This window comes from Pelobates fuscus, chromosome 12 (genome assembly GCF_036172605.1).
Source record: "Pelobates fuscus isolate aPelFus1 chromosome 12, aPelFus1.pri, whole genome shotgun sequence".
In the NCBI taxonomy this organism is placed as follows: domain Eukaryota; kingdom Metazoa; phylum Chordata; class Amphibia; order Anura; family Pelobatidae; genus Pelobates; species Pelobates fuscus.
Window position 1 is genome coordinate 87,786,623 of NC_086328.1, and position 23,490 is coordinate 87,810,112.

General features: G+C 43.0%; 1 protein-coding gene across 2 annotated transcripts; it reads right to left on the reverse strand.

Moving 5' to 3' along the window:
* Nucleotides 1–1,240: 1,240 nt before the first annotated feature.
* LOC134578711 (rab9 effector protein with kelch motifs-like) lies at nucleotides 1,241–14,600 on the reverse strand. Of its 2 annotated transcripts, none has more exons than XM_063437712.1 (11): nucleotides 14,400–14,600; nucleotides 12,789–12,971; nucleotides 12,602–12,692; nucleotides 9,743–9,914; nucleotides 9,387–9,506; nucleotides 9,058–9,245; nucleotides 8,743–8,939; nucleotides 5,505–5,596; nucleotides 3,559–3,613; nucleotides 2,040–2,137; nucleotides 1,241–1,467 (listed from the first exon to the last, which is right to left on the reverse strand). In XM_063437712.1, the coding sequence occupies exons 1-11, from the start codon at nucleotides 14,462–14,464 to the stop codon at nucleotides 1,259–1,261; spliced, it is 1,470 nt and encodes a 489-aa protein (XP_063293782.1). In that variant the 5' UTR covers nucleotides 14,465–14,600; the 3' UTR covers nucleotides 1,241–1,258. The 2 variants fall into 2 exon arrangements, with proteins under 2 accessions (XP_063293782.1, XP_063293781.1); XM_063437711.1 differs by having other exon boundaries at nucleotides 9,387–9,509.
* Between the last annotated feature and the right edge of the window lie 8,890 nt (nucleotides 14,601–23,490).

The following is a 23,490-nucleotide window of genomic DNA, read 5'->3' on the forward strand; positions in this document are numbered from 1 at the left end:
AATAACTTCCAGCAGAGACTATGGAGCTAAGATGAGACCCCTGAGGTTAGCTCAGGTCATGCACGATAGATGGAGAGATATCTGGCATTTTATGGAGTCAAGGCGCAGCAGGCCTGCTGTTGTGGACAAGTAGTGAGTGTGGGAAAAATAGGAGTGGAAGGAGTAGGAGTGTAGTGGGGCTGTACAGGAAACTGAAGAGTGGGGAGATCGGCTGCCTCTCCCAAACTGTTCCCAGTAGGCCATAGCAGCATATCTCGGCTTCGAGAAAGGACGTTGGTTGTTTGTCTGGAAGCCCCAGGACTTTGTTAGTGCCCATCAGTGGTTGAGTCAGCTTGCTGGCAGAGATAAAATCCCCCAAAATTGGCCAGTTAGGAGCTCTGCCACCACACGTCTGATCAGCTCTATAGTCAAGTTCGCCCTTCCCCCCTTCTCTGCATTTTTTTTTACTATACTTACTGCCAGGTTGAAAGGACAGATCTTATTTAACAATGACTGACAGGGATCTAGAATGGAAGATCACATGTTCAGGATTTAAAAAAGAAAAAAAAAGTGTGCATTTCTACATTACATTAAACACATGAAATATCCTATAAGTGACAATATTTCTTTTGGAATTTGGACATTATCAAATATTACAGGTTTTTTGAAGGAAAAGTTGTATTTCTTAAATTGTACTTTGTTTTTAAGAGATTTTGCAAACCGACAAGTTGTTAGATTTAAAATAAATCCACAGCTATTATCTTTGGTAATAAAGCCACCCACCCACCCCTTTTTGTCTTACCTTTATTTTTATTCCAACATTTTCTTAAAGCATGAGAACAGTGAATTATCCAACAACAGCATAGAATGTGGAGGGAGGGGGGGGGGAGCACTCATCCTGTGCATAACACTATGTAGGACTGTTTTACCCTCCTTACATTATAGCTTTCAGATTCATCCACTTACAACAGATACAAAAGGAGAATATGAGTTGATTGAGTATAAATGTTGGGTAGTCAGAGCAAATAAAGTACATTAGTGGATTCCCAAGAAAATACCTAATTAGTCTTAATGCACTATTGGCACTTCCAGTCATTGACACTTAAGTAACACTAGAGACGCAAGTATAAAGAAGATTCAGTATTTAATATGTGAACTATGTACAAGCACCATAAAAATCAGAAATTGTTATATACAAAAGCCAAAAACAACAAAAACAGAAACAATCATTACTTTTTTATTCTACAATGGTTTTTTCTTTTAACCTCACTGCAAGGATCTACAGAACAAGAAGGTCTGCAAGATGTAGCCTCACAGTATCACTGTAAAAATGTCCCTCGTTGTCTCCTCCTCCAAATATTAGAAGGTCCTGTGGTGTTCCCTTTGAATTTTTGTCTTCTTTAGCCCTGGGAAGTGGTAGCATGGAATGTCCAGCACGTGGTAAACGAGGCAAGGAACTGTGAACCAAGGACGTCCATGTCTTTGTGACTTGAGGAGAGAGGAAAAAATAAATAAATACATTAAAATAAGAGACTTATCTCCTTACCCACAGCCCTGACACAATTGGAATGACACACTAGCAGTAAAGCACAAAAGATATTGGCACCTAAAATTCCCACATATTTCTGTGAGCCACATAACTTACCTCACGCATTCAATCCCACCCTCACTGAAACAATATTCCAAGTATGATACACTCTAGCCTGTAGTACCCCGGGAGAATTGATACCCTCTTACAAGATTTTTTTTGGCTTCACCCAGGTTTGTAACCGTGCCCGTTTTATGCAACGTTAAAAAGTACTATGACAAACCTGAAATTACTAACATGTCTGACAAATGTAAGTCTTGCTTTTACAACTCAATCATATGTTATTACCTGGATATTACCATGTTTGCTTTACTAATTGTTGCTATCAAGCACGAAAAATAAAGAATAAAAAAAAAAAAAAGAAAAACGTAAATCAAGTCAATATACATACTATAGAGGAACACTTTAATATATGAAATATTTGGCCAGAGGGCAACACCAATTTGATATTAAACCTATCGTCAAGGATTACCTGTGTTGAACACATGGGTATCACTGAGAGCCAGATTTCCATCATAGCCTCCATGAGTAAGAAAGTGAGTATCTGAAACTGGTGCAGCAGAATGCCAACTGGGGGGGAATGGGGGAAGCAAAACAGAATTAATTTTATTCACATGCATACTAGGTTTGTATTCTTGCATATTGAATTATAAACCCTGCAAACACCGTAGCAAAGACAAAGGAAATTATTCATGGCAATTTCATAGTAGCCTGGTCCCCACTGGAGGTAAGGCTATGGTATAGATTACACACTTCTTTCTAGCCATACCGATTCATACCATTAATGGTGCATGTGATAGGCTTCAAGCAGTCAGCTGACACTCTGCCAAAACAGACATCCATTGCTGCTTTGGTTAATGCTTCATTATGAGTCAAAGCAGCAGAGGGGACGAGCTGCTGGGAACTCATCATATAAATATATATATTTTTAAAACAACTGTTTAACCATTAAAGGGACACCATGGGCATCAAAAGATGTTAACTTTAGAAGGTTTTATCACCTGCTCTGTAAATTGAAACGTTAATCACACAGGAGGCTACAAAAGACTTAACAGAGCAGAAGATAATGAATTCTAAATTAAACAGAATGTGCAATAAAGGCAGTTAAAACATTTGATCTCTCTTTACAGGAAGTGTTTAGGAAAGCTCTATAGGTGACATGCAGGGAGGTATGACTACAACTCCATAAACAAAGTAATTTAACGAATAAATGGCAGAGAATTGGGCAGTGAGACTACAGGGGTATGATCTATAAGACAAAATGGCTACATTAACCTCAAGTTGTTTTGGTGCTTTTTGAGTCCCTTTATTGGAAGGATGGCACTATTAAGTGAACCAGAGTGAGCAGATAACTCAAGCAAAGAGATAATTATTTGTGCATATTGATACATGACAGAAGTGAAACATTGTGAGGAGAGCATTGTTATTTTTCAAACATGCAGTTAAGCACCAAAGAAAGAACCAGCAAAATTGACACCTGATTTCTCGAAATTAAACCAAGATATCAATATTGACTGGGCCTGCAACCCCTCTATTTCCAGGATCCCTAAACACCCAAATTAATGCCACAATGCCGTCACTTAGTCAGCCTCCTGGTTTTCTTCCACTTCAGAGCTAAGTGGCTAGGGGGTGCCTGCCTTGCCCACTTCTCAATGAGCTGTACTACAGCTTATTGAGGAGCATTGAAAACTCATGATTGCATGCACTCTCGCAGATCAAGAGGAAAAAGGAGAGGGCTTGCAAAAACTATAGACAGTATATCTGCTGCTTTTGCAAATGGCTATTTTCATGAACCCTGAAAGAAAACATGCAGAAAAAATAAAAAAAACACACGACATGTGTGACATGTCATGATTCCCTTTTATCCAGAAGTTTGGTCCTTAAGGGGTTAAGTATGTTCACTGAATAACTTTGAATAAAATTTATAGGAGTGCTCCTTAAATGTAGGTATATCTGAGTGATCTCCAAAATGTAGGAATTATTTAACTTACCAGCGGGGAGAGGGAGAACATCCATTGACTTTAACAGGAGAGAACTCCATGAGCCCTGGAAAGAGCAAAGAGTGCCAGGAACAAAATTAGAATCATTAGGATGGAATGGTTTGATTTCAGCAGATCATGTCAGTTTCTACGCAAAATCAGTTTCTAAACAAATCCTAGTATATCTCTCATGGAAAGTTTTCAAATGAAAGATCAGAAGCATTTCGATTTACAGGTAGTTATAGTCATAACAAAATGTTCACTCCTAAATAAGACCACATGTGACAATACATCATCACTGATATCCAGAACAAATAACTGTGTAGTTCAGCTTTCCGTGTGTTTGTAAGGATCTGTGATAATACTACATGGGTGACCAAAATGTATAACAGATGTACAGAATTTTGTATTAAACTAGAACTGTGTTTATACCCACTTTAAGTAGTAGAGACTTACGTTGTTGACATTAAACACCTTTAACCCCTTAAGGACCAAACTTCTGGAATAAAAGGGAATCATGACATGTCGCACGTCATGTGTCCTTAAGGGGTTAAAGAATATCCAACTAACAAACACTATGCGTGCAACTTGCTCATATTCGCTCTGTATGGTTTTGATTAAAAATTTAAAAAATTGTACATCAACAGAAGTGTCTCTCTGCCAATGACTCACAATAAATAATTCCTTAGCTTCGTAATCTTAGGCTTTAAAATTTTTTATTTTTTTTAATAAAATGCATAAAAAACACCTACAAAGTTGTCACAGTTATATTGCACCAATGACAATGTTGAAATAGAACCCGGTCAGTGAATCCACACAGGAACCTGGGGCACCAACACTAATTCCATCAATCACTAGGTTGCCCATATCTTTTGGAGGAGTCTAGTTAATTTCAACAAGGAATCAGCATTTCTAGGGTATTCTGAAGAGTCTGAGTGACTAAATTCAAGTCAGGTTCCTCATTAGAGTCCTGTATATGTTCTAGAGAGAATATTACCTAAATGAATGCTACACTGACACCGTCATAACAGACTCGGTATTGCCCCAACAGTCTAAATGTTGAGCAATGGTTTTCCTATACTTTTAAGAAACAAAGAATGCCAACACAATGATGTAGCATAAGTAGGAAGTAAGTCATAAAAACACCCATGATACCAGCAGCATGCACACTGCCGTTATTGTGGGACAAACTGCATTAATGTTCTGCAATTTCGCAAAGTAATACTTCCTTCCCTTGTGTGGGGTGTACAAAATGTTTTGTTATAGTTAGGGCTTAAGGGGATACTCCAGGCACCCAGACCACTTCTGCCCATTGGAGTGGTCTGGGTGCCAACTCCCACTACCCTTAACCCTGCAACTGTAATTATTGCAGTTTTCATAAACTGCAATAATTACCTTGCAGGGTTAAGTCCTCCCCTAGTGGCTGTCTATTAGCTCAATTCCCCATAGGAAAGCATTGAAAATCTTTTCAATGCTTTCCTATGGGGAGACCTAATGTGCATGCACGGCATTGCCGCGCATGCGCATTAGGTCTCCTCGGCCGGTGGGCGGGATCATTCTCGCCCATCAGCCGACGTAGGCAGAAGGTGGAGCGGCGGGGGAGGAGCAGGCAGCGACGTGGGACATGTCGCTGCCTCAGGTAAGTCACTGAAGGGGTTTTCACCCCTTCAGCAACCGGGGATTGGGGGGTGGGAGGGAGAGGGACCTCCAGTGCCAGGAAAACTGATTGTTTTCCTGGCACTGGAGATTCCCTTTAAGGATTTTAGCACTTAAGGAATGAGAACTCTGATTAGTTGAACTAAGTTCCAAAACACAAACTGCAATGGAAACTTTTTTTTCCCCAAACTGGCTCAGACCCTGTAGGATTGCTTCATATGTTATGTGCTCATATAACGTAACTACAGGAAAAACAAAAATAATGAACAGCATGAACACATCTGTGACAATAGAGTACTCACCCAGATCCAGCAGGTAAAGGTCATTGAAACACACAGGAGTGTCCCAACCTCCAAATATATAGAGCTCTCTGCGCATCAGGCAGGCAGAATGTCTGAGGGAGAATAGTAAAAGTGTGTTATTTCAAGGTGGGGGCTACAAACTTCTAATAGAAGAAGTACTCCGTAATGGTGATTTTCTATAAGGCTGCTGCTAGGTTTCTCGTTTTTCTTGTATAGCAATTGGTGTTTCTTACCACTGCAGCATCCATGGCACATATGGACTTTGGCTAAACACCTGGATATTAGGAATTATTTAAGCATGAGAGCAGATATGGATGGATTGGGGGAGGGGGGGAGGAGGTGGGTGGTGTGTGTGTGTGTGTGTGTGTGTGTGTGTATGTGTGTATGTGTGCGCGTCTCAAACAATACTGATCAACATTATAGAAATTAACATCAGTTGTTTAAAGTGTTAAACGCTAACAGAGGACAAGAGTAAATCTTTCTATTTTACACTAAATACACCCTGCATCTTTATGATATATTCAATATATATGGGAGCAATTTCATGTGTTTCTTTTCAAAACAGGTTCACTTTGAGGGTGCAGCCAAGGACTCTGTAGCACTCGTATCCAAGGCTAAATAAAAAAAAAATAACCCCCCCCCCTCCCCAGTCCTAAATTCTTAAAGGGACACTCCAGGCACCCAGACCACTTATTTTCATTGGAGTGGTCTGGGTGCCAGCTCCTACTACTCCTAACCCTGCAAGTGTAATTATTGCAGTTTTTTTATAAACTGCAATAATTACATTGCAGGGTTAACTCCACCTCTAGTGGCTGTCTACTAGATAGCCACGAGAGGGAACTTCCTACTCTATAGCACAGAAAACCTGTGCTAGAGCGTCGCTGGACGTCCTCACGCTGTGTGAGGACCTCCAGCGTCGCTCATTTCCCCCATAGGAAAGCATTGAAATTCGTTTTCAATGCTTTCCTATGGGGAGACGTAATGCGCATGCGCGGCATTGCCGCACATGCGCATTAGGTCTCCTCGGCCGGTGGGCGGGATCAGTCTCGCCCACCGGCCGACGGAATCACAGGGAGGAGCGGCGATGAGGAGGAGGCGGCGACGAGGGACATCGCCGCTGCCTAAGGTAAGTCACTGAAGAGGTTTTCACCCCTTCAGTAACCGGGGATTGGGAGGGAGAGGGACCTTCCAGTGCCAGGAAAACTGATTGTTTTCCTGGCACTGGAGATTCCCTTTAATGATGATGGGTTGAAACCAAAATCAATTACCGGTACTTCCATTGTTTGGTTCATTCTTTGAGAGAAATTTCTATCACTGCCAAGATGATGCCTAATTATCTTTTCTTGCATTCAAAAAATTTTTCCTGCTTGGCTATTACTTTACCTTCACATTACTCTTCCCTCCACCTAAGCGTTCTTTGGTGAAGCAGTTATTGTTCAGTCATGTCATTTATAGATTATGCTTAGGCTGTTTCGTAATTGTGAAATTTTCAACATACTTGCCATCACGTCATCTTGGCAAGAATATGTTGCTTATTTCTGCATATTCTTGATTATGTGTTTCTTTAACCCCTTAAGGACCAAACTTCTGGAATAAAAGGGAATCATGACATGTCACGTGTCCTTAAGGGGTTAAACATATGCATGCATTGCCCATTGAGCAGCCATGCCAAATACAAATGAAATGTTAAAAAGTGGCAAAATAAATAAGTATAGTGGGCCGGGCCAGACCGCTGATCAAACAAGACGCAGTTTGAGGGAGCTCCTCAAGTTAGTCAAGATTAACGATCTTAAAAAGCATGCAAGCCTGAAAAACGTATGGGGCCACAGACACTCAGTTTGTGTAGTGCACCTGGGCAACTTTTGAAGCACCCAATCTATTTGAGCGTATACTTATGCCGGAGGCTTCCCACGGTCGGTGTCTTAATCCAGGGTGGGAGAAGCGGCTGGAATTATAAGCTACTTGCCTACAGTTCAGGCCTAGTCTCCCTCCCCCTATTGCGCCGGTGGGGGGCTTGCCGCCTCCCTGGGCTACATACCTCGAGTCCTTTGTGCTCCAGATAATTACTAGTTTTAAGACTACATTAATTGTAGTCTTTATATATTTGTATTTTTTGTGCTTTTTTGACAATTTCATGTACTAATAAATTTTTAACAGTACTCTGTCAGTTGCACTATATTTTCCCACATATTTATGGTTTAACCCTTTGAGAGATTTTTTTGATTATTGTTTTTTTCAGCTCAGTGGCTTATTCACTTAAACCAAATTATTATTTCAGCCACTTGTAGACTGCATTTACCAGACACTCCAAGAGGGTATAACCCAATTAGCTGATTAATTTATACTCAAAATATCAGCAATCCTCTACCATTATCTTCATTTTTTAGCCTTTCCACTGAGTCCTGTATCTATTATTGATTCGTTTCAATAAGCATTTCCCAATTTTATATTGTTTAACCCCTGGTGGTGGTTATTTTCTACAAGCGATACAGTGGTTATGGTAGCTATGTCCAATCTTGACATTTAACTTTTAGAGGATAACTCTACCATTGTTTGGCGTTTATCCAATATTTAGTTGTTTGTTTTTATACATTTTACCAACCTATTACATGACTTGTTAGCAGGAATCACCATGTCTAACTAGTTTACCATTTTTGCAATCACTTGTTTGCTTTAATATATATATATATATATATATACACACACACACACACACATACACACACACGTGTGTAGTGGCACTCACCCTTTCAATGAATAAGTAAAAAACTGCCTTGGTGCAATCCCACGCTGGGTATGTAAAGCAAGAAGGAAAGAGATGCACTCTCAGGTGTTTGTAGAAAAAACTCGATATTATTTAATAACAGGTAACATACATCTGATCGACGTTTCGATCTCATGTATGTTACCTGTTATTAAATAATATCGAGTTTTTCTACAAAGACCTGAGAGTGCATCTCTTTCCTTCTTGATAGATGTGTGTATATATATATATATATATATATATATATATATATATATATATACACACATACATATACACACACATACACACATACACACATACACACACACACACACCTCAAAATAAAATAGGTAAAGTTAAATGTTAGGGACTTGATAAACAAACAATATATGTACATCTCTGTAGTGTGTCACATTCTGCTTGTAAAGTCTTATACTTGACACAAAAATTAAATAAATAAGTATATATTTGTCTTGATCACACGCTACTTACCCAGAGCGCGCAGAAGGTTTCTCCCCAAATATAATTGGTTGATACCAAATTTCATGTTCTGGATCGAAGATGTAAAGCGAATCACTGCAACCATCAGGTTCTGGGTTGGGACGTGGAAAGACACCCCCAAACACAAACATTTCTCCTCGAAACAAAGAACAACTATGATATGAAAGAGGCGGAACTTTTCCCCGGGCCTGAAGTAGTTAGAGAGAGAAAAATGATGTAGAAAGGAAATATGAAAAGTAAAAAAAAGTCAAGCGGAAGGATAACAGAAATGAAAAGAGTAATGGTCACATTGTGGACCCACTTGACCTCCACACTGCTCCACTTCCAAGTTTCTGTATCCAAGATGTGAACGTCATTGAACCATTTCTTATTCTTTGAACCGCCAAATACATAAATCCGTTGACTTTCTGGATCAAAAACTGCAGTATGACCTGTTCGCGCTTCTGGAGAAGGGCCATCTGCCAGAGCCTCTGCTGGAGACCAAGTGTCTTCTTCTAAATTAGTAGATTTCAAAAGGCATTAATAATGAAAGTTCACATTAAAGATCTCTTCCAATAAACATTTACTCGCATGAGTACATGAAGAACTTCAAGCAGGAGGAATATCCAAATATAGATCAATGCAAGGTTACCCACCTGTATTAAGCTTCCACATGGAGTCCTTACAGAACTGCATACGTGTACCCTGTCCACCAACAAGGATAACAGTTTTGGAGTCAATGGGACAGAGGGCATGGCCCCATCTTCCTGTAGGGCCTGCTTTAGAAATTAGGAAGAAAATAAAAATTACACACAGACAAAACAAATGATATCAATACTATAAAAGCATATCATAACTCAATTTAGCAGTAACAGGACAGATACTGAAGGGGAATCAAATATATTTCTCTCAGGAAACTAAACCAACAAAGCCAGTCTGTAAATGGAGCTTTGAATTAATTTTTTTTTTTTTGTGCCTTGTTTTTGTAAACATTAAGAAATACTCCACTCACCCGCAGTGCCCTTCACGGAGGTAATGACTTTGGATGAACCACTCTTGTTGGCGTTCTTTTGCTGGGTAGTACCGTTCAAATGTCTACTATTAGGGCAAACATTCTCCTGCTCCTCTTGCATTCTCTTCCTCTTCCCACGTTCCTGCTTCAGTCCAGTGTATTTTCCACCAGTCTGAGGGGAGAAGTTGGTGTTGAGTATGCCTTATTCACATTCTAGAAAACTGTCAAACAACTTCCTTTAAAATGAGAACTGACATTTTGCTATAAATCTATATCCCCCTTAAGGACACAGTTTCGGTCTACTTGTTTTGTACTTTTTTTTGGGGGGGGGTGTAAATGTAATAAGGGGCTTTTACCCCGATGCGACATATACAAATATAAATTTACATGTATTCTAGAAAAATAAATTTTTTGCAGTCTTGGCAGTAATAATAACAAATAGTGCTACAAAAAAAAATTCAAAATAAATAATTTGTTCGGATTTCTAGAGTGCATCATTTGTCCAGGGTTTCAGTTTATTTTTTGTTACAATACAATACAAGGAGTTAAATACAATTTCAATGTGTAATCATGTTAGAATTTGGTAGGTTTGACATCGTAAAAAAATAAATAAAAATAAAAAACACAACTACAACAAAACACTACAGTAGAGGCTGGCAAAAGACCCAGTGGCCTAATTGCTAACCTTACTATGCAACTCTTCTTTGCTTTTTGAAGGAAGACTATCAGGCAAGAGTCTACAATAATACCTAGAAATAAAAAAATTCTGCTTGGGCTTAATGCATGCTGATTTTTTTTTCCAATTTATAACCTAACCATGGGACTGGAGGCAACTTGATATTTGAGCAATGTCTTGCAGCAATTTTTGAACTGGCTTTCATAGCAAGTCAACTAAATAAAGAATTACATGAATGCCTTTCTTTTAAAAAGTACCATAAGCAGCACTAGGATTTTTGTAAAGACCATTGGGGAGGATGACAAGTCAAACAGAAACTCCTTGAACTGAAAATATATAAGTCTTAAACAAAAATCTTCAGTTTTAGAATGTGTAGATATGTGCCTTGCAAATGTAATGATGTCTCCCAGGTGTATTATCGGTCTGAGCGAATCGTTGGTTTTTGCGACCAGAAAACGCAACTCTGGAATAGGTATCTTTGCCCTTTTTGGCAGTGACTTCTTCGATAGATTGTTAAAGGGACACTCCAGGCACCCAGACCACTTCTGCCCATTGGAGTGGTCTGGGTGCCAAATCCCACTACCCTTAACCCTGCAAGTGTAATTATTGCAGTTTTCATAAACTGCAATATTTACCTTGCAGGGTTAACTCCTCCTCTAGACAGCCACTAGAGGGCACTTCCGTGTTTATAGCACATGAAAAAAAGTGTGCTATAACGTCGCTGGACGTCCTCTCGCTAGGTGAGGACATCCAGCGTCGCTGAAATTCCCATGGGAAAGCATTTTTCAATGCATTCCTACGGTGAGGTCTAATGCGCATACGCACCATTGCCACACATGCGCATTAGGTCTCCCCCACTGGCAACCACACATGCTCAATAGGTCTCCCCCGCCGGATGACTTCAGCGGGGAAGGAGCGTGGGCGCTCGATACAGGCAAGTCACTGAAGGGATTTTAACCCTTTCAGCAACTTGGGATGTGGGGTGAGAGGGAGAGGGGACCTGCAGTGCCAGGAAAACGGTTTGTTTGCCTGGCACTGGAGAGTCCCTTTAAGTAGGGTGTTTTACTCTTGACTGATTTGCACATTCATGCATTGTATGCGTTTCTGAAATTATAAATATTTCAAACTCTGTTAAGTAACCATTTCTTATGACAGAGCACCCATCTGTCTGTTGTTTAATAGTGGCAGGCCTCTTGAACGAATGCCAGTCTCCCCCTGAAAGGAATTGCATCAATTTTCTATCCATCTTGGTGGAAAGTTTATATTTGTCTGATCTTGTGTCAAAATATTGTCATTGCTGACAAATATGTGGTCTGTGATTAACTTAGATTTCTTTTTCACTTGTGGTAGCCCCATTTTCCAGTCTGCCATTTGTTTAATTAGGTCTTCTAATTGATAAACAGCTTTCATGTTCAAAGGGTAAATCACACAGAGTATTGTGCTGCATCTGTCATTCAACTCCTCAATCAAACTTCCCTTCTTAATACGGTGGCCTAACCCACGACTCTGGCAGACCATTTTAATGCCTCACAAGCAAATCTGCCATGATTCTGATGTTCTTAAAAGTTTTTGCCAAATTTGTTTGAAGGTGCTTGTCATTCTCTCGTCATAGCTCTTTTTTTTTTCCTTTTTCTTTATTTAGGAGGTGGTACAATGAGATACATAATTTCAGAACAAAACACCAAGTAGTCGCAAATGTTCTGATAGCATCATAGCTCTGGGATTTACAAGTAAAAGCAATGTTTCGACCTACAAACGAGGTCCTTATCAAGCTTGATAAAGACCTCATTTGTAGGTCAAAATGTTGCTGCTACATGTAAACATTATCTTCCTTAAATCTGCCAAATTAAGTCATCATTGAGCGCCTGGACTGTTTCTCTTGTTCTAGTTACTTGAGTGTTGACATCACCGGGCAATGGCTGAACATAGAACTTCATCCATGGTAATTTAAAGGGCTGTGTTTAACGCTCACTCTGAGCTCTGTCCACAGCTCACCAGTCAGTGTGGGGCCACTAATTGTATCAAGTGACAGTCTCTGCTGGTACAAAGCTGCATGAGAGAATTATTCCATCATGGGTCCTTAAGCATAGGTCAACCGTGATGTAAAAATATTCAAAACGCTCCATTGGCAAGTCATAATTATCAGAACAAACATTTACTAGAAGTAAGGATCTATACATTACCTGTCCTTGTATCTCCATATGGATGCGTAATTCTCCCTCCTCAAATGAAGGGTGGGCATCATTAGTAAGGCCACATTCCCAAATAAAGCATCTTCAGAAAAATCAATAACAGAATAGAATGAGCTTCTCTACTTCCCAACATTCAAGGTTGCAGGGGGGTGGGAGTTTAAAAAAATCACAAACTCACCTAGACTCCTCTGACAGTGTTCCAAGAGTGTACATTTTGGCTCCTCCTTCCAAAGTCACTATTACTTTGCCATCGGCAGATAACCCAGACCAGTCCCCCATCCCAAAAACCAACAACTGAGAAGGGAGAGGTGATGGCAAAGGGGCCGAAAAACAAGGTGCATTCTGAGAGCAGGGATGTGATCTGTACAAGGAACAAGGGTAATAAAAAAATCAGCAAAGACTTTAGAGAGGACAGACATTTACAGTGTAAAATCACTCTTATCATTGGGGTATTTTCAAAGAGAATATTCCAATAAACGTATTAGGTGTATTCACAAACAGGGCTACTCACTAAAAGTGAGAATTGTCAGGTATCTAAAGTGAATTTAAAATATTAGACGAGTATTACTTCATTAGATGAATGGCCTTAAAGTTGAAAATCACTTAATTCCCCATTCACTGTAGGAAATAATCCTGTAAGTTGTGAATTGATCAGTTACTTTAAAAGACACACTCTAGGCACCATAACCACTTGGGTAACATCCCTGAAAACTTACATTTGACATCTTGCTGCTCTTTTTTGACAAACTGGACAAATATAAAGAAGCAGGGATGGTACCCTGTCACTATAAGTACTTCAATATGCTTAAGTGATTATAGTGCCTACATTGCTCCTGATGCTCAAGGCACCATTACCACTTCAATGTTTGGACCTTGTATGAACAGCACTTCCGTGTAAAACGCTGCACGTAATTAGATAGTGTCGATGCATGAGGTGTAACTCCATCTCCGGCAGCAGCATTAGCCAGGCTGGCACAAGATTGTACAATCTGATATTCCTCATAGAGGCACACTGGAGACCTGAAGCAGATTTGCAGTGAGCGGAACTAAATTTGACACATTACAGCCAATTCCAAAGTGCCAAACAGTCAAAACCAGAAATTAAAATCAACCCGCAACCATGTGACATATACACACAGACAAGTGCTTCTTGATGCAGATTAGTAAGCAGATGGTGGTTTCTTTTTACCATAAAAAATTTATCCTATTATATATATATATATCTTATGTCTATTGGGAATTGATACTTTATGCATTGCATACATGTGGATGGAGAATTAAACACATTTTTACACAAAAAAATATATATTTTTAAATGTAGTTTTATACACACACACTTAAAATTATAGTGCAAATACAACCTTTGCTGCAAATTTATAAATTCAAGCATACTAGTAGTTACTATTTACATTTAGTTGATGTATCAGGCATAAAAAAAATAAATAAAAATAAAAAAAATAGAATGTTAGTGCATTCTAACCATGGAATAAAAAGTACACAAGAATAATTTACTAATAGTGTATGAATGTCAGTAAAAGCATGCTGATAATTATAACCCAGTGTATAATAAGATTCAGATCATGTCAAGCTGTGCTGACACCATCCTATTAAAGGGGAGGAGGTTTGATCAGTGGGGTAACAGGTGCATGGAGGGGATATAGAGCATTATATCGCATTATAACTATAATTATTTCCTGGTAATTATAGCCCATGATGGACAGGTCATGCTGAGATCTGACTGATGGTAATGGTGCTATGTATCATTATTAGTAAATAAGGTCTATATTACCGGCTGAGCCTGACAGGCGGTCTCCGTGTGTCACACTGCACGTACAGCTCGGGAACTCGCTCCATGTTCCCCCTGGTAGGGGGGGCTACGATGTGATCGGTAACCGGACGCCTTCCCGCCACATTGAAACCTCCCGCGCTCTGCACAGCCCGCCACCCGAGAACACGCCCCCTCCCGCCAGGCTGCAGGTCACTCAGCCGCTCTCTGTTGGTGCAGTTCCCATGATTGACCACTAGGTGGCAGTGTATATTAGAATTTTGTGGATTGGAGCTACTGTCGAAGCAACAAAGTATTCTAAAGGAACACTAACGTTAAACGTAAAGGCATTTCATGTTAAAGGACCACTCTAGGCACCCAGACCACTTCAGCTTAATGAAGTGGTCTGGGTGCCAGGTCCAGCTAGGGTTAACCCTTTTTTTTTATAAACATAGCAGTTTCAGAGAAACTGCTATGTTTATAAATTGGTTAAGCCTTCCCCCTAATCCTCTAGTGGCTGTCTCACTGACAGCCGCTAGAGGCGCTTGCGTGATTCTCACTGTGAAAATCACAGTGAGAGCACGCAAGCGTCCATAGGAAAGCATTGTAAATGCTTTCCTATGCGACCGGCTGAATGCGCGCGCAGCTCTTGCCGCGCGTGCGCATTCAGCCGACGGGGCGGAGAGGAGGAGGAGAGCTCCCCGCCCAGCGCTGGAAAAAGGTAAGTTTTACCCCTTTTCCCCTTTCCAGAGCCGGTCGGGAGGGAGTCCCTGAGGGTGGGGGCACCCTCAGGGCCAGGGGCGGGCTGGGCCGGGGGGCAGGGAGGCAATTGCCCCCCAGGCCGCCCTAAATCCCATTAAGACCGGCCGCGGCGGGCCGGCCCTTTAAATGCTGCAGCCGCCTGAGCGCTCTGTAAAGAGCGCTCAGGCGGCTGCATAACAGATTCTCCCCTCCCTTGTAGCGTGGCCGAGCCGGTCTCCGGTCCGCGGTCCCGGCCGGAGTGATGGGAAGGTGCACGCTCAGTGTGCACCTTCCTTTCAGTCCGGCCGGTTACAGGAAACAGAAACTCCTGTTCCGCGCGGAGTTTCTGTTTCCTGTAACCGGCCGGACTGAAAGGAAGTGCACACTGAGCGTGCGCCTTCCCATCACTCCGGCCGGGACCGGAGAGCAGGTCGGCCACACTACAGGGGAGGGGGTAAGAAGAAGAGGGGAGGGGGGAAGTAATAAGAGGGGAGGGAGGGGGGAAGTAATAAGAGGGGAGGGAGGGGGGAATTAAGAAGAGGGGAGGGAGGGGGGAAGTAATAAGAGGGGAGGGGGGAAGTAATAAGAGGGGAGGGAGGGGGGAAGTAAGAAGAGGGGAGGGAGGGGGGAAGAAAGAAGATGGGAGGGGGGAGTAAGAAGAGGGGGGAGAGTAAGAAGGGGGGAGAGTAAGAAGAGGGGGGGAGTAAGAAGAGGAGAGGGGGGGAGTAAGGAGGGGGGAGTAAGAAGAGAGGAGGGGGGAGTAAGAAGAGGGGAGGGGGGAGTAAGAAGAGGGGAGGGGGAGTAAGAAGAGGGGAGGGGGGAGTAAGAAGAGGGGAGGGGGAGAGAGTAAGAAGAGGGGGGGGAGAGAGTAAGGGGAGGGGGGAGTAAGAGGGGGGAGAGTAATAGGAGGGGAGGGGGGAGTAAGAAGAGGGGAGGGGGAGAGAGTAAGAAGAGGGGGGAGAGAGTAAGGGGAGGGGGGAGTAAGAGGGGGCGGGAGAGTAAGAGGAGAGGAGGGGGGAGTAAGTGGAGGGGAGGGGGGAGAGTAAGAAGAGGGGAGGGGGGAGAGTAAGAAGAGGGGAGGGGGGAGTAGGAAGAGGGGAGGGGGAGTAGGAAGAAGGGAGGGTGGTAAGAAGAGGCGAGGGGGAGTAAGAGGGGACAGGGGAGTAAGAATAGGGAGGAGGGGAGTAAGAAGGGGGGAGTAAGAGGGGAGAGGGGGGAGAAAGAAGAGGGGGGAGTAAGAAGAGGGGAGGGGGGGAGTAAGACGAGGGGAGGGGGGAGTAAGAAGAGGGGGGTAAGAAGAGGGGAGAGGGGAGAGTAAGAAGAGGGGAGGGGGGGAGAGTAAGAAGAGGGGAGGGGGGAGAGTAAGAAGAGGGGAGGGGGGAGAGTAAGAAGAGGGGAGGGGGGAGTAAGAGGGGAGAGGGGAGTAAGAAGAGGGGGGAGTAAGAGGGGAGGGGGGAGTAAGAAGAGGCGAGGAGGGAGAGTAAGAAGAAGGGGGGAGTAAGAGGGGAGGGGGGAGTAAGAGGAGGGGGGAGTAAGAAGAGGGGAGGGGGGAGTGTAAGAAGGAGGGGAGACAAGAAAAAGAGGGGGGTAAGAAGTTGGGAGGGGAGTAAGAAGAGGGGGAGGGGGGAGTAAGAAGGAGGGGAGATAAGAAAAAGAGGGGGTAAGAAGAAGAAGGGGGGAGTAAGAAAAAGAGTGGGGAGTAAGAAGAACAAGAGTGGGAAGTAATTAGAAGAAGGGGAGTAAGAAGAAGAGGGGGGAGTAAGAAGAAGTAGGAGGGTTAAGAAGAAGAAGGGGGGAGTAAGAAGAAGAAGAAGGGGGAGTAATAAGAAGAAGGGGGTAAGAAGAACAAGGGGGGAGTAAGAAGAACAAGGGGGAAGTAAGAAGAACACAGGGAGGAGGGGGGGTAAGAAGAACACGGGGGGTGAGGAGAACACACAGAGGGAGGAGTGAGAAGAACACAGGGAGGGTGGAGGGGGGGATGAGAAGAGCACAGGGAGGGTGGGTGAGTGTGAGAAGAGACCGCTAGGGGAGGGTGGGGGAGAGGAGAGACCACTAAGGGGCAGGGGGGAGCTCTAAGGGACAGAAGGGACAGCTCTATAGGACAGGGGGCAAGACAGGGAGCTCTTTCACACTACGCGCACACACACACACAATGCATCCCTATACATACACAGAAACACACAATGCATCCCTATACATACACAGAAACACAACATGCTTCCCTTACACACAGAGAAACACACAATGCATCCATTACACACACACACAATGCAACCCTTACACACAAAGACAATGCATCATTTGCACACATACACAGAAACATACAATGCAAACCCTTACACACACATGCAAACACACACACTGTTTTTCTTACATACACACAGAAACACAATGCATCTCTTACACTCAATGCACACACATACAGACACACACCTTGCATCCCTTATGCATACAAACACAGATTCACACAATGCATCCCTTACACACAACCAGAAACACATAATACATCCCTTATACACAAATACACGCTGCAGCACCTGCACAAACTGGTATCCCTATACACTACATACCATAAGCACACATATTAGACCCTCTACTATAACACATAACACATCCCCTACACACTCCACTCCCTGTGAGCGAACTCATGGGTGGGTGGAACATATAAGTGGACTTATGAGTGGGCCTTATGGGCATACTCACCGTCAGGCACTGGGGCCCCCAAAAAAAGGGAGCTGCTTCCAATTCTCCCAGAACATTGAATTTTGTGACCACAGTTGCAAACAGCCTCCAGAGATCCTGTTCTACACCAGACCAGTGGAGCCAAACTGCAGCCCATCATCATCCTCATCTAATTGTAAGTAGGCAATCTAGTATATTATTAGTGACACCAGGGCCGCCACCAGAAATTTTGGGGCCCCTAACTCAGCTCAGGGTCTGGGCCCCCTGGGGCCCGCCTCCAAATACCGCCCACTGGGTCCACACACAGACACAAACGCACACACTGATACAAAAGGACACAGATACATACTAACAGACACACATACTGAAACAGACATACATGCATACAGGCATACATACTGACACATACTGAGACATACACACAGGCATACATAGTGACAGACAGACACATAATAACATACATACAGACACCGACATACATACATACACACACACACACACACACACACACATTCATACAGACACTGACATCCATACACACATACATTCATAATGGCATACAGACATACACTCATAATGGCATACAGACATACAGACTGACATACATGCATATATACAGACATACTGACAGACATACATGCAAACAGACATCCATACACACAGACCTACGTTCATAATAATATGCAGACATACATTCATACTGACATACAGACATACATATATACATATAGAATGACATACAGACATACATATATACATACATAGACATACATACATGTATGCATACAGACATACACAAACATACATAGACAGACATACATATGTAGACATACATGCATGCAGTCAGACAGACATAGACATACACACAGACATACATACAGACATACATCCAGACATACAGACATATACATACATACAGACAGACATACATACATAGACATACACACAGACATGCATGCAGACAGACATACATACACATACATACATGCATACAGACAGACACATACATGCATACAGACACACAGACAGACAGACATACACATACATGCATACAGACAGACAGACAGACATACACATACATGCATACAGACACACAGACATACACATACATGCATACAGACACAGACATACGCATACAGACACACAGACATACATACAGACAGACACATACATGCATACAGACACACAGACAGACAGAGACAGACAGACATACATGCATACAGACACACAGACATACATACAGACATATGATACACATACATGCATACAGACACACAGACATACATACATACAGACACGCATACAGACAGACAGACACAGACAGACAGACATACACATACATGCATACAGACAGACAGAGACAGACATACACATACATACATACATACAGACAGACATACATAGACATACATACATACAGACACACAGACATACATAGACATACACACACACATACATACATACATGCACACACAGCTCATTTTCCAGCCACCCTCCTGTCTCTTACCTTTTCTTTGCAGGAGGGTGGCTGGGGATGATGGGAGTCGGCGCTGCTCCCTCTTCATTGCCTGGCTCTCCCTCTTCACGGCTGGCTGGGCGGGCGGGCGCGTTCCTCCCGCGCGGAGTGAGCTGGGAGAAAGTGAGCACTTCCTCCCAGCAGCACTTGCGGCTGCTTTTTTTTTTTTTTTTTTTAAAGGGGCCCGGTCGCGCTATACAACGGCCACAGCGCTGACCGGGCCCCTGAAGGAGGGGGCTCATCGGGTGGCCCTAAGTGTGTGGGCCACCCGATGGGCCCCACATGTGGGGCCCGGGCGGCCGGGCCCCCCAGGGCCGCCGGGCCCGTGACAACTGTTATGGTTGTCACCCCCTGATGGCGGCCCTGAGTGACACTAATCTATAATTTACCTCACATTAAAGGGACACTATAGCTTAATGAAGTGGTTCTGGTGTCTATAGCTGGTCCCTGCAGGCTTTTTAATGTAAACACACACTGTGTGCAGCACTGGCGTTAGTTCATATGGCAGATCATATGGGTGGGGCATTGTGATGTCACATGGGGGGGCGGCAAATTTATATTTTGTCTAGGGCGGCAAAAACCTTGCACCGGCTCTGATCCTGGGCAGGTGCACCAGTGTACTGGTGACCCACAGGAGGGGAGTGCACTGATTGCACTGCACTCTCCTTCTGCCCAGACCCGTCTTGACCGCAGTGACAAGCTCACAACAAGCAGTGCCTGGAGCCCTTTGCAGAGACGGAAACAAAGAGGTTCTGTGGCAGCTAGCCGTCCTGCAAGCATTACATTAAACAGCTGTTCCCCATGCAGCCACAGGTGGCGTTGTGCTGGGAGACTGTGATTACTCTTCACTTCCTCCCAGCCTACAGAGCAGCGCATGGGGGAGAGAGAGGAGGAGGCATGATTTAATATTGAATAAATCCTCTAAGCAAACCTTTATAAATTTGGGGGGATCAGCTCTGTTTCCACAGTTTATTGGTGTTTACTCTGACGTCTGTATTAATATTGAGGGATGTCTAAGTAGTAACGTCAGTGTGTGTCAGCAGGGCCAGCCGTTGGGGTGGGCAAGCTGTGCGGTCACGCAGGGTGCCATGACAACAGAGGCACCCGGCGGACAACACAGCTCACAAGTTGGGTACACCAGCATATTTAATTTAAACGATTCGCTGGTGGTCCACTGGTGCGCACCAGCAGTAGTGCAGTCAGATCATATCCTCTCCCTCGTGGTTCCGGCGCTCAGTTAGTGAGTCAGAGCACAGGCTCAGAGATTCTCAGCCTGTGCTCTGACAACATTGAAAGTCAGAGCCGTGAAGGAGCGGGTATGGCAAAGAGCTACTGATTAGCATAACATCAATATCCGTTATAAAACCAGGAAAAGGTGGGCATGGATGGTGAACTGATTTGGTGGCGCAATGGGCCACTTGACTGGTTTTGCCCCCCAGGCCTAAGGCTGCCAGCCCTCCCCTGCTCAGGGCACTCTAGTGCCAGGAAAACGAGTATGTTTTCTTGGCACTAAAATGGTCCTTTAATGTTAGAGTGTTCCTTACTGTGTTTAGAAAACTCGGCCCTAGCCCTTTTTTAGCGTTAAAAAAAAAAAAAAGTTAAAACTCTCAAAAAAACCTATTTTCAGTATATAGTGGTATAGTTATTGAGGATATAGGGCAGGGGTCCTCAAACTCCGGCCCCCCAGATGTTGCTGAACTACAACTCCCATGATTCTCTAGCTATCTATGTAATTCAAAGAATCATGGGAGTTGTAGTTCAGCAACATCTGGGGGGCCGGAGTTTGATAACCCCTGATATAGGGCATGGCAGGGTGCGGCACTCCAGATATTGTGGACATCTTTTCTGATTAATTCAAAGAGACACTCCGGTTACCATAACAACGTTATCTAAATTAAATTTTTATGGTGCCAGAAGGCCCTGGGGGCACTCTTACATTAAGGGGTTTAACCGTTCTCAATTGTTTTAACCCAGAAGATTGCCTCCTGCACTCATCTCCAGTAACCCAGTCAGCATCTAGAGTCTTAATCAGAGTTACAAGAAGTGAGGAACGCCACCGCCACCGGAACACTATGGGAGGGGGTGGAGAATACCATGAAAAGGGGGGGACACTATGGGATGAGGGGGGGCGATACTATGGGAGGGGGGGAAATTTCCTGGAATTTCCTTCTGAAAATGAGGTGCGTGTTATACGCCGATAAATACGGTATATCGATCCCAATACAGATAAAATCCTTAACATCGAATTCCCTGCATGCATTACAGTGTTTAGGTACACTATGTTTCATATTCTTATTTTTAATTCCATTAAAATGTTCCAACAATCTTACGTGAAGTTTTCTGATGGTGTGTCCTATATATTGGACCCCACATTTACACTGTAACAGATATACCACATTCTTACTCTGACAGTTAATAAAATGTTTAATTTTAAACATTTCTTTGGTCGCCACTGCACCCCACCTACCCTTCACTTTAGATCTTTATTCTGGCTTACTTCTCTCCACAAAAGAAGCTCCAGATTATCCAAATCAATTCTGACTGACTCAATTTTATACCAAGCTTGTTTTCTTGAATCACTTAATTGTAAATGGGAAGCATGGACCAACATATTAGCCTCATAGACTTGCATAATCAGGGGGTATCCCAATCCCCCCTGCTGGGTCTTCCTTGATAAGGTATACGTGTTAATTCTAGGGCGTTTCCCTTTCCAGGTATAAGATGTAATACTACTTTGGACCATGTTCAGCCAAAAGCGAGAAATCGAAAAGGGAAGCATTCTAAATAGGTAGGCCCATTTGGGGATTATATAGGCTTTAATAGTATTTATCCTTCCCCACCAGGAGATCTCATGGACTCTCCATTCTTTCAATAAGGCATTGGTCTCTTTTAGTAGTTTCAAAAAATTTATTTCCATAGTCCGCCTTATATCTGCGGGGATAATCAACCCCAAGTAAGTGATCTCTTTATTCGTCCATTTGAAATCAAAATCGCTTTTGAAAGCGCAAGGTTATCTTTTTGAATATTGACAGCCATAGCTACTGTTTTATTCAGATTTAAACTATAATTAGATATCCTGCTATTGATACCGGAGAAACTGACGGAAACCAAGCACAGAGAGATGGACACAGGTTTCTTCAGGAAGGAAGAGATTCTTTATTCGATTCACCGAACGGGACTCAGAGGGACTAGTGTCACCAAAATACAACAAGATCTGAGCCCCGGACAAAAGTGTAGGCTCCTTATATAGGCATGTAACTCCTCCCATAAAAAGCTCCACCCACACATACTCTTACCCAATCAATCGAACAAGAACTAACTTCCTGTTTGACCACATGGCCTGCCCAGCACAATGGAGGAGAGGAATACTACATCCGGTATTCTCGCACATGCTCGTACACTACTGATTGTATCTTTGCCACGTGCAACCAACCGACCGATACACCAGTATATGCACGTACACATGCCACGTGGTAATCTCGGCCTACTAAATTTATTTTTACCGAGATTCCATCACATTCCCCCACATTCCCCCCTTTGATGCTTCTGATATTTTCACAATTCCAGAGGCATCACTTAACCATAGTTTGCATATACCTCAGGTTGCCATGAACTAGACCAGACTTTGCGACTCCCTAAAGACATGAATCCCTCAACATTCCTCTTCCTGTACTGGTTCTCCCTGATTTAGAGCCTCATATCTATATATGGCCATTATCTGTGCAGCAGCCTTTCTCTCTGCTATATTTTCTATAATGCCCTGCACAGACCTAACTACCAAAGGAACAAGACATGGTAGGAGAAGACACAGCATTAAGATTAGCATGACTCCACCTACCAATGCCTTAAGTCCTCCAAACTGCTCATACCAATTACCAAACCAACTACTTGGATTATACCCTTTCCATACCTGAGTAGGCACATGCACTAGTTTAACCATATGGCTAGTAAGCTCAGCTATTGCTTGCCCTTCATCATCTATTTGAAGACAGCAATTGCTTAGGTTAAACTTCCCACATACACATCCCTCTACTGCCAATAGGTAATCCAAAGCTAATCTATTTTGGTAAACGGCTGTCCTCATCCTAGTATTATGCTTCGCTAGGAGATTGAGCGCTTGCGATGTCTCATTGGTAATTATCTCAACCACTGCCTGTAATCTTACAATACGGTTGA